This window comes from Parasteatoda tepidariorum, chromosome 2 (assembly GCF_982258835.1).
Source record: "Parasteatoda tepidariorum strain Cologne lab strain chromosome 2, Ptep-v5.0, whole genome shotgun sequence".
Taxonomy (NCBI): Eukaryota; Metazoa; Arthropoda; class Arachnida; order Araneae; family Theridiidae; genus Parasteatoda; species Parasteatoda tepidariorum.
The window spans coordinates 49847494-49859818 of record NC_141756.1 but is presented as its reverse complement, the minus strand read 5'-3'; the positions used below and the strand labels follow the sequence as shown (position 1 = coordinate 49859818).

The window sequence follows — 12325 nt, the reverse complement described above, 5'->3', positions numbered from 1 at the left end:
TTTCGGACAAAAAAAAATTAAATTACGAAATTTGATTCCTCGAAGAAGTTACTATAGTTATCGTCACTTTAACGAAATTTTTGCTCAGAGCATATACCCGGAAATTGCTTTGTCGAAAATGAAGAAAGTTTCATTCAATTTGAGCATCTATTTTTTACAGTATGTAAGTACATCAGTTTTATGTAAATTACTGGATATAATTAGAAATTCTTCTTAACTAAACAATATATTACAGGTAATATTATCACAAAAGATACTTACATTAAATTTGTCAAAAAATATTGATTATTTACTTTTCAGTAAAAGTAAATTTAGTACATTTTAATTACATTAACATAAATGACAGTGAAACATTAATTAAAGTACTTATTCAGAAAAAACGAAACATTTCCATGCATAAATATTTCCACTAAAAGACACACAAAATATGCTTGGACACCAAACAAACACCAAAAAAATGCAGAACCACAAGCCCTTGAAAACGACCTTCAGCTATGTCCTTTTAAGAAATCAAGCGCAAAAGAAAAATAATAGAATTCGGCATTTAAGTGTCTTTTAATTAATATAATGATTTAATTTTAAATTACATTAATTTTTATTTTGCTAATTCTTTCAGATATATATTTTTCCATTATATAACTAATCAAGAAAAAATAAGTATTAACCTTCGAGGTCACAAAATATGTTTGTTAAAAAGAATCAAATTTAAAATTTTAAGAAAAAAATTGGCAAAATGTGCTATCCAAGCGTATTAGCAGTGCTGTAGCAAAACTTTCATAAGCCCGATTGTCGGAGCCCAAATTTAAGTGAAATAATTAACCCTACATAATAACTTTCAAAAAATAAATATATTATTAAATAAAATGATTTGCAGTATATTTCAATTGTGAATTCAGCCATAAGCCAAATGTTTATTTTTTGAAATATTGAACAGTTAAATTGTTTTTGTTGGAAGGGATACCTCGAGCTTTTGAAGGTTTTACTACAATGTGGTTTTTCTGAGGGCATACCTTTTTCAAGGGCCTCGATCTGCTCATTGGCAAACGAGGTTCGATTTCGTTGCAGCTTACGTTTCAGACGCATTCGCATTTGGGAATCTTCGTCTGCTGAAGAATTGTTTTCTGAATTTCCGTCAGAGGTCGCTTCATTTACACCTGGAATAAAAATAAAGAATATGTTGATTAATTAAGATTTAAACGATTACTTGGAGAAAACATTACCAAACGTGTTTAAATCAAAATTATTTTATTTGAATATATGGAATTATTTTATTATTTCATTTGAATATATGGAATTATTTTATTATTTTATTTGAATATATGGAATTATTTTATTATTTTATTTGAATATATGGAATTATTTTATTATTTTATTTGAATATATGGAATTATTTTATTATTTTATTTGAATTTATGGAATTATTTTATTTGAATATATGGAATTATTTTATTATTTTATTTGAATACATGGAATTATTTTATTATTTTATTTGAATATGAATATTTTTATATGGTTCCTTATTTTATCCCCATTTATTTTTTCCAAGCAGAATTCACGATATTGTTTAATTAATAGGGAAATAGATATTGTTTAAAATCGAGCTCTACGGTTATTAAATTCTACATTTTATTCTATCAAACGTAAAGAATCGCCTCTAGGTCATTATTTCCCAATACTGCTAAATAAGAACGAAATAAATAGATAAGAAAAAAAAGAGAAAAGCAAATAGAAATTTCATCATAACTTTGTAAGACAATGGAAGTCTTTCTTTGACAAAAAAACATGCCCTCACGGTAGTTTTCTTAAGTAAATTAACTTTAATTTGTTTTACATTTGACTGAAACCCCGTAAGCATTTCTCAATTTTATTTTATCTTAAAACCGTTGTTGAGCAGCCGACCAAATTTTTTGGGCTTACGACTACTAATGCTCAACTCCGTAACCTTATAATTTGGAACTTAATCCAGAAGACAAGGGAACTCCTGGATCAAGTATTGGGAGAAATTTACCTTTGTGGAGGACATTTTGATAGAACTAACCCACATTCGAGCTACATGGAGAGGAAAACCGCGATACCCCCTCCATGGTTAGTCTGACGGGAAAGGGACCTTATGGTCTTATAACTAACCCATGATGCGTCTACCACTGAGGTTATTTTACGTCAGCACATCACTGTAATCTGTGCGAGCCGGTTGCGGAATTCGAATCAATCAGCCATTGCCGGGATTCGAACCCAGTTCCCCTCATTGGGAGGCGATCGCTCTATCCCAGGGGTTTCCAACTTACATGAGGCCGGGGGCCACAATTAAACACACAAATCAAATGGCGGGCCGCAACTTTATCAAACTTTTTTGTAGGACTCTTTTATGTTTGAAGAAACATTAAATATTACTGTCAGAATTTTACCCCAAGTTGTACAAAACAAAAGTATTGAATTACAAATTAAAATAAGAAGTAGATTTTTAAAAATATTTAATTGTTATTAATAATAATTTTAAAGACATAAATAAATAATAAAAATTCGGGCTACAATAACTTTAATGTGCACCTATGTATTAAACAATTAATGTGCAACAGATATCTAATTGTTAAGGTATTAAAACTTACATGGTAGCACACAAAATATTCAATGAGAAAATTGAGGTTTGTCTGCTGCAACCACCAGAGAATCGATATTTACACTTTAAATTTAAAATTTACAAATGTGTGTGTAAATATTTTCGTCCAAAATGAGTGGTTTCAAAAAATTAAATCGGAGAATTTCTTCGAGAAAATTTTTGATACGCACATGCTAAATTATATTCACAAAATACAAAAAAAAATGAAATAGAAAAGAGCAACATACACGATTATATTTGCATTTGAATAAATATTTTCTTGGATGCAAAACCTGAAAAATAAATTTCTTTACACCGTTGGTATGTTAAATTTCACAGAAACGAAGAAATTAGGTTTTTATTAACGAGAAAAGTATTTTAAACCCATATAGAATTTTAACGAAAATTGTCCGCAAAAAATGACAACTAATATATTTTAGTTCGCGGGCCACAAAAAAAGGCTTCGCGGGCCGGATGCGGCCCCCGGGCCGCCAGTTGGAAACCCCTGCTCTATCCTCTATGGCGTTAATTAGAGCGTTGTGCCCATGTCCAAGAGGTCGTGAGCTCCGGCCAGCCGAAGACTCCCCGTGTAGTAAATGGTGGCGGGTGCACGTTAAATCTGCCGGGTCACAAAGTCTTCCAGATTCCTGTAACAAATCATACCTTTGGGGGTATTTATCGTTCTCTAGTTCAGGTCTCAATTATGATCTGTGGACGAATGAATGAATGTACGAATGGGCCCACCCTATAAACAGGCTGTGACGTATGTGTGACTGAAATCATATTCTTGGCCATAGATGGAGCCAATGAAGAACAAGAAAAGCATCATCTGCCTTAAATTCGCTTGGTTTCACCAGAAAGGCATGCTGGTATTGACAAGTAGCATTAGAAACAACAACGACAGCAAAATTATTATTTTATTTATTACGTTAATAATTGTTATAACAATCTAGTAAAAAAAAAACATTTATAAGACGAAAAAATACTATTTCCAAGGGGAGAAAAAGAACTGCAACTCGTACTGCAGGCCTGCTAACAACGCACTACGCCTTTTTAGAAAATATTTTGTAGAGTGATAGAAAATTAAAAACTTACGTTTTCAGAATTTTTTCATTTTACAATATTTTAAAAGCCTCATAATGAAGGAGATGGAACGAAGTGGCTTTTCATATGAACTTTTCAATCATTTACGTGTAGTGGAGAGAAAATCTAAGTTACAAAATCTAAGTTACAAAACAAAGATTAATACATGAAAACAGAAATTTAGCTATCAATAGAAGAAAATGAAAATGTCTTAAGAAGCGTAGCAAGCTGGCATTCCTGGTACTGTATGGTAACAACATTTCAGGTAAAAAAATAATAACAGTTTCAGTTAATAAAACCAAAATGAGCAGTATTTAAAACATTCGTTTAATAATTTTTCTTTCGTATGGTAGCGACTTCCCTGATTTTCTGGTTTTTAGTACTATAGTTCTTATTACTACACATTTAGCAAAAAACGCAAAACGGAAACTATTTAGCCGTATAAATGCTTTTTATACTGTACTCTAAGGAATGATGATAAAATTAATACATTTTATAACTTATTATAAAAAAAAATATTTTTATTAATTTCACCAAAATCATTAACAGAACACTTTGGTAAAATTATCTAACTTTTGGTGTTTATATCATAGAGCCAGAAAATGGTAAATTTTACTATATTCTGATAGCTTAGACTATACTTTTTCTCTCCGTGCAACTACTTGGTAGCGAAGTTGAAAAGCGAGATTGTTAAAAAGAATCTAACAAGGATCAAATAGTATGTATAATCCGAAATAAAATAAGCTTGTTAATTAATGACTAGATGTTTAAGTACTATGTTGAAAAATTTGATATAATTGTGATTAAAAAAACCAAGTGCTTTTTTTGTGCACTTGAACCTTTTTATATTTGAAAGGTTGCTTTAAATAAGAAGTATTAATTCAAGTGCACATTTTAAAGTAAGAAAACCATTCTTAAACAATTAAAACATTTATAAGTATTTGAACATTTACATTTGAAGCATTTATAACATTTAAAAAATTTAAAACATCCCATCCAACGTGATTTATAAGTGCTTGAACTTAAACATTTAGTATATATAACATTTAGCTGTAAGTATAAGAACTTAAACATTTATAAGTATTTGAGCATTTATAAATATTTGAATTTTATGCATTCAAAACATTTGCAAGTATTTAAACCATAAATTTTAAAGTATTTGAACGCGTTCGGACCCACAAAAACTAAGATTTGCACAATTTGGCCATTATCAGAGTAGAGGTAAAAATTTTGAGTTTTCTAGTGTTAGTCATAGATTTTTTTTTTATTTATTTCTTTTTTCTCTTTTTTTAATACATATTTATATATCCCGCTTTGTATATATATATATATATATATATATATATATATATATATATATATATATATATATATATATATATATATATATATATATATATATATATATATATATATATATGAAGAGTTCCAACTAACATTTTCTTTTTGCTCATCATATTAATCTATATGTGTGATCATGTCAAAACGTTAATTCTGGAACTAAGTTTACATTTTGCTTTTACTTTAGTTTAGTTTTTGAGCTCTTAAAATATTAAAATAATCTATTACATAGAGAACACTCAACTAATTTAAATTTTTATACTCTAGGACTGCAAATCCAATTCAAAATTTAGTGAAACATTTATTACAAAATTATCTTCCTAAGTATGAAAACAGAACTTCGCAGTGAATAAAAAAAAATCAAAGTGATTAAAATGCAATAGCTTAACAAAAATAATTTTATCGTAAATTCGTAAAACAAGCTGGAAATAAAATAAAAGAAAACAGATTATTTGTAATTATTAACATTATTTTAGTAATGAAACGTTGTTTAATTTTAGTCATACTTATTTTAACTTTCTGCAGAAGGATTAAATCTCAGTTCTTAAAAAATTGCTTACTCCAATCAAATGACAGAAGTATGCTGCAATTACAAAAGATTGCATCATTGAGGAATTTAGAATGCATGTAAGTTTTTTCGTTCTTTGTTCACGAACTTTATTTGCGCAAATATATAATTTATAATTGATTATCAAGAACACAATAAACTTATTTAAAAAAATGACCTATTCATACAGCAACATTGTACAAAATAGCATCAGCATTTCGTTTCTGAAATTTCATTCAAAATCATAACGTCCAATCAACAACACCAAACACCAGTCACTGTCAGCCACCATTTCAAACAGCTCTCTGGAATGACAAATCACAGCCTTGGCGAGTTTTAGAAACTTTCTTACTTTTGAATGATGCCAACAAACAATCGACGACAATCACTCGGACGCCTTTCAAAATTCCCATTCCCTTTTTAACAAAACAATAACTGTTCTGAAGTCGAACACTTTGCGAAGAATATCATTTATCATTGCCATCATTGCTCAGGGACTAAAACAAAAAGGAAGAGTAAACTTTACCACGAGACCAAAAGAGATTTGAATGATTTTTCCCCTTGCCTTTGTCATCTTCCTCGACAAATGAGTTGGAGTAGGATAACAGAAGCTTTTCAATTTGTGCTGAAATCATTAAAATGGAAGCTGTATTGCATCTTTTAGTCTTTGTCTAATAAGTGTTTTGATAAATAAGTCAAAATGAATGCCTCAATTATGGCTGAAGAGATCTGAACAGTTTTTACACTTTTACGGAGAAAAAAAAGGTTTACATTCTTTTAATGCATGCAAAATTATAAACAAAATTGTTTTTTCCAGGTACGTCATCTAACATGTAATGTGCTATTCAGCAATTTAATTCTATGAATATCGCCGAAATCCAAGTATGCATTACAAAAACACAAGTGTCAAATTGACACCAATTAACGTAACAGTATCACTGATTTCAGGAGCAATAAAACTTGCATTGTTTACTGATTGGCAATGTTCTTGCTTTTTAATGGTGGAATGAAGGTGTGAGAACTGGCAGCATCTAACATTTAATGTGCAATCCAGCAATTTCATTTTATGAGTATAGGCCGAAATCCAAGTATGCAATACAAAAACACAAGTGTCAAATTTACACCAATTACCGTACATTATCGCCGAATTCAGAAACAATAAAACTTGCTTTGCTTACTGATTGGCCATGTTCTTAATTTTTAATGGCAGAATGAATGTTTGAGAACTGGTAACATCCAACATGTAATGTGCGATCCAGCAATTTCATTTTATGAGTATAGGCCGAAATCCAAGTATGCAATACAAAAACACAAGTGTCAAATTTACACCAATTACAGTACATTATCGCCGAATTCAGAAACAATAAAACTTGCTTTGCTTACTGATTGGCCATGTTCTTAATTTTTAATGGCAGAATGAAGGTGTAAGAACTGTTAATCCAATAAAAAATGTGCTGACGACTTCCTCAAATGATATGCTAAATTAAATTAGAACATTATACTTTTTAGATTTGAGTCTTTCTTCATTAATATTTTTACTCTTATTTCAGAACATTACAAATAGACATTTGTATTTAAAATATTAATAGAAATTTGCTTTTCAAGTAGCGTCTAGTAGTTTTTAATTGGAAATTAAAACACTTGCTAAAAAATGCATGTAAGTAAAATCTTTGCTAAATTTAAATATGCCATTCCTCTTATATTTATTAGACATAAAGAAAACATTAATATATTTAATATGTCTTTAGATTGAAGCAAAATTTCAACAAAAAAATATGAATTTCAATTTTTTTCATAAAAACATTTCCTTATTGATCCTATTTTCTCTAATACAATATAACTTCTTAATTGAATTTTCTAATATGCATTAAAGGAATGTTTAATAAATTTAACTTTACATAAAGTAAAATCTAACATAAAAAATAAGCTTTGTTTAAAATAAGTAAAAAGTGATTTCTAAGAAAAAAGAACGGAAGAAAACCAAGGGAAAAAAGTACTTTTTTAAATTTCAAGAGAATTTTTTCAAGAAAAATGGACTCGTTGGATTACAAAAGATTTCGAAATTTTTCCACCCATATAAGCCTTCCACTTCAATGGCAACCGACTTAACATCACGCCTTCAGTGTTAGCCTATTGTAAGCTCCTGTCCCTTGGGTCATGTTGTTTACAAGTTTTTGCCCCAAATCTTCCGAAAAATCCTCGTGCGAGCTTTGGCGTCATGTAATCCTGTTTACCACCAACTCCAAATTCACATTTATGCTTCATTTTTTTCTCATCTTCAATCCCTGCTCTTTATTTTGCTTTCTCTTTTTGCAATAATAAAGCCATTGGATATGCTATTTTGGCGGTCCTTTATGCCTCTGTATGAATTCATAGTAGGTAAAGTGCATTTCATAAATTGGCACAGTTTTTTTTTATTTCATTATTTTTTGTTGCTCTCCTTACATAATGTGGCGACATTAAAAGAGCAGCTGCCGATACCTGCAATATTATATTATTGATTTTTGGTTCTATTAAATCACCTTATACGGAAAAGTAGCTTGTAATCGTGTTGTTAAACGGTGTTATAAATAAAACGTCTTCAGATTCCCTTTCCCACATTTCCCTTACAGCTCTATTACTTAGAAAAAATTAAGTTGCTTCTTTAAATTTACATAAAAAAGAAACTCGATGTAAATCTAAACGAATGATTTATATTTACAAAATTTTTTGTTAAAAAGGTCAAAACCATCATCCTGTTTAACATTTAGAAACGCTATAAAAATGTAATAAATTCAGAAAGGCAAATATTTTATCTATGTCACAGCTAAAAGGTATCATATTCGAAGAAATAATTAGATCAGAAAGATAAAAGTCATATTTAAATTTAATATTGCATCATTAGCTTGACAATCTTCAAAAAGAAAAAATTCCTACCTGGCACAAATTTCCTTTTTCCTTAAAAATACTAAGAAAAATAGCAATCTGGCATTTTTCCTTTCTTCAGTTACTGATTTATTTTAGATCTGAATATCTTCAGATCATATCTTCCGTTTTAAATTGAATTGAACATAATTTTAATTCCGAATAACGAATAAATATTTTTCCTCGTTTTACGCGCGCAATAAATTAAATACATAAAACGCATTTAACAAAATAATCCTTTTCCCTGAAAGTTTGCATGCCATTAAGAAAAAGGTCATATTTATAAAGTAATTTTCATACGTTTAACAGTTACCACTAAAAAAGGTTTAAATAGGAATCGCGCAATAAGTTTCTAAAATTATTCAAAGTTTATTTAAGATACTTCGTTGTACAACAAACTTTCTTTAACAATTTTTTTACACGCTATTTTAAAATCTAAAGCCAGGAAACTATCTAAAGTCAGGAAAATGACTGTTATCTTTTTTAGTAAAAGAAAATGAACAATCTTTTAAATACTTGAAATGTTTGTCTGTAAACTCAATCAATTCTTTCAAAATTTCTATACAAGAACTAACATTACTTTATTTTCATTTTAACCTTCCACAAGAGCCAACAGGTGTAACTTGAACAATCATATCAAACCACAACAAAATCCAAAACTCATAATACTCAACAATAAAAATTACCATATCGAAAAAAATGGAGAAAAAAAATCGAAAAAGATCTCTTTTTATTTGGACTTAGAATAAGCATAATAGTGTTTTGGTCATTTAAAATTGTCTATTTCACACACCAAAGAACGTACATTCTACAATACGAACGAGACAGAAAAAAATGCATAATGCACTTAATCTTGATGCCTTTTTTTCCATAAAGATCTCAAAAAAACTACACATATTGCATATTCAGTAACTACTATGCTCTGCCTTAGGTTTATCCCAAATGATTTTTCGGAGGGTGTGCTACGTAGCATGTAATTCGCAATTCCATTCGCGCTCCCCTCTCTTAGTGGTAATTACAACCTCTATTTGCTTCAGCTGCTAGGGCCGACAATCGACAAGGCAGAGCTAGTATTGATGGCCAGCCAAGCAAGGCGGCCAGCTTTTAAGGCTTCATTGTGGCCAAGGCATTAAAAATACGAACCCGATTAACACCGTCTTAGATGCCAAACGATTGCCTAGTCTTCTCTTTCTCTAAAAAAAAGATGCAATGTAGAAGAAAGAATTTCCCGCTTTTTCGGAAGTACTGGAAAAAGAGGGGTACCTTTCAGTTTTTCTGAGTGCTTTTGTGCAATGAGATCTTGCTAAGGTGGTGGCTTTCTTTTGAGCTTTCTCCTGGCGACGTTTGTTTGTGTGGGCCTTTCTACAATCCGATGTTAATCCTTCTTTTGATTTCCGAACCATTGATGGAAGTTTCGTCTTGGACTCTCAAAAAGATTTCAGTTTCTTGGAGAAATTCCTTTCCTCGAAACAATAGAACTTAAGAACTGGCAATGAAGTGCATCGAAATTAAATAACTTTCTTAATTACTTTCGATTTCGTATGAAACTCCATTTTACGAATAATGTTGATAAGAGAGGATAATCTTTTAAATATAAGCTCCCGAAATCTTCGTATTGTTGCAGTATTGTTGCTATATTAGTGGTCTTCGTATTGTTGCTATATTAGTGGTCAGGAAATATTATTTATAAATGTGGGACTTAATACCAATTATCAAAAACATATATAGAGGATTTTTTAAAAGCACAGCTATTGTTACATATCTGTAGCTTAATTCAAAATACTTATAAAGTAACTCAAAAGAATTTCAGGTTTATAAAGTAACTTAAATTTTTAGTAACATATTGCACAGAATAGTTTACATGTTTGCATAACATTACAATAATTTTGGAAAGAAACATTCCTTTCATTTTTAAAAAAAATTGCGTCGGACTTTTTCTTGTTTATAAAAACTTGAGCAATTTTTGATTGCACTATCTATATTTCTTCAAACAATGGAATTGCTTAAATAAATAACTTATATCAAGTTAAAAATAATAGATTTTTTTTCTTTCTCAGCTACTGAGGTTTTTCTGGTACTGTTTCTCACTTTTATTTTACATTTTTCTACGCCAACTTTTCGTTTTATATTTCAAGTCTCTTTTGTTCCTTCTCATTCTCATCTGGCAAGTCCTGAAAATGTGTGCCCATTTTTGAGTGCTTGAAACATGTCGACTGTCATTTTCAATCTGTATATTTTTGAAGCGAATAAAGTTTCTTTTAATTAAGTAATGACATTGGTTGCTTTTGCATTCACTTCTTAATTATAATTAGTACAAAAAGTATACCAGAATATCGGGCAAAGTAAAATAAGAAAAAGTGTGGTATTTAAGAAATTAGGTTAAATTTTTTTTTCTTTTTTTGGAAAAAAAAACTTCTTGTTAAAAAGGAGTACAATATCTTATATTTATATACTGTTCTCTAAAAGGAGCTTAAAAGAACGCAGTAAGTATCATAAAATATTAACGGAGAATTAAATAAAGGAGAATTTCACAGTTTGAAAATTCAGAATAACTTTATTCTCAATCTAAATTGTAATGAACTATTATGTATACTAAACTGTAAAAAAAATACCGAATTTGCTGTTTAAAAACTACACAATTTGTATGTTCATTCAAGTAAATACTGAATCAAGCGTTCATACGTACTTTAAAGTGTGTAGGTAAATAATACTGTAAATAATACTGTAATCCAATAAATAAAAAAGCCTACACCAAATGAAATGTTATGAATTATTTTCGCTTATTTTGGTAATTTATCAGACAACTATGGTTATTGCTCACTATTTGAGCAAGATAACTTGGAAGTTTGTTTTTGATTAGCACTATGCAGAACATTCTGCGGAAATAGAAGTAAATTTTTATCAAAATAATGTATGTTTGTTGCTGCTTAATAAAGAAAATTATTTTCTTATAAGCGTATTTACATCAATCTTTCAACTGTTTTAAATAATTTTATAATATTTAACTTCTATCCACTACGATTTTGTCAAACCTCGTTCGAATTCATATTAATATTCTCCTTGCGCTCTGCATATGTTTGATTTGCAAACTAATTTTATTCTAAGAATTGGGATATATATGCATCCAAAATTAATAACTCCTGCTTTATATTATATTGCAAAGATAATTTAACATACTTTTTTGTGTATTGTATCTTACAGTAATTATAAATTTTAAGGTTATTGAATACAGAAGTTGATGGTGCTCTATTTACACCAAGTAGTGGAAAAGAATAGTCTTGATTTAGTGTTTCGTAAGTTATTTACGGCCTTTCACTACATCACTTTGGTATTAAGTAGTTGCAACATTTCTGGTCTTGATATACCCTAATAAAAATTTTACAGAGTACGTTAATTACACTCTCTAAAAATCAATTTGATTTGTTACTGGGTAAATTCTGCAACCTTCATACGATAAACTGAGTCTCCTTTTAAGTGGAGTCATGGTATCTAGTATTATGCGATCAAATGTGAGATAAATTAATATGCAGTCATTTAGAAATGAAAACGATAAGGGAAAAATTAATTTTGTAAAAGCTCGCTCGAGTACTAAAAAACATTCAAAGAATTGTGAAATAAATGCTTGTGACACTGGTTTATTTTCTCGGTTTTTATTTATTTACTTTGAGTGGGTTTGTACTTAGGATTAGAGACGTCTTTGAGTCCTACTGGTCACTACTGGTCAAGTTCTCTTGGGAATTCTCCTGCTGTTTCTTGTAATCCTCTCCATTCAACAGTGACAGTTTTTCTTTTGAATAAAGCCATAGCAACCGAATGAATTTTTCGAGATACAATAAAGATATTCATGCGAATCT

General features: G+C 29.6%; 1 protein-coding gene across 4 annotated transcripts in view; it reads right to left on the bottom strand.

Moving 5' to 3' along the window:
• The window catches only part of LOC107441893 (paired box protein Pax-6), a 94250-nt gene that overhangs the window by 13817 nt on the left and 68108 nt on the right, over window positions 1-12325 (bottom strand). For 2 of the 4 annotated variants that reach the window (XM_043042665.3, XM_043042666.3), the window contains exon 5: window positions 1011-1154. In XM_043042665.3, coding sequence (XP_042898599.1) covers window positions 1011-1154 — 144 coding nt within the window. The remainder of the gene's footprint in view (window positions 1-1010; window positions 1155-12325) is intronic. The other 2 variants (XM_043042667.3, XM_071177514.2) reach the window with 1 other exon arrangement.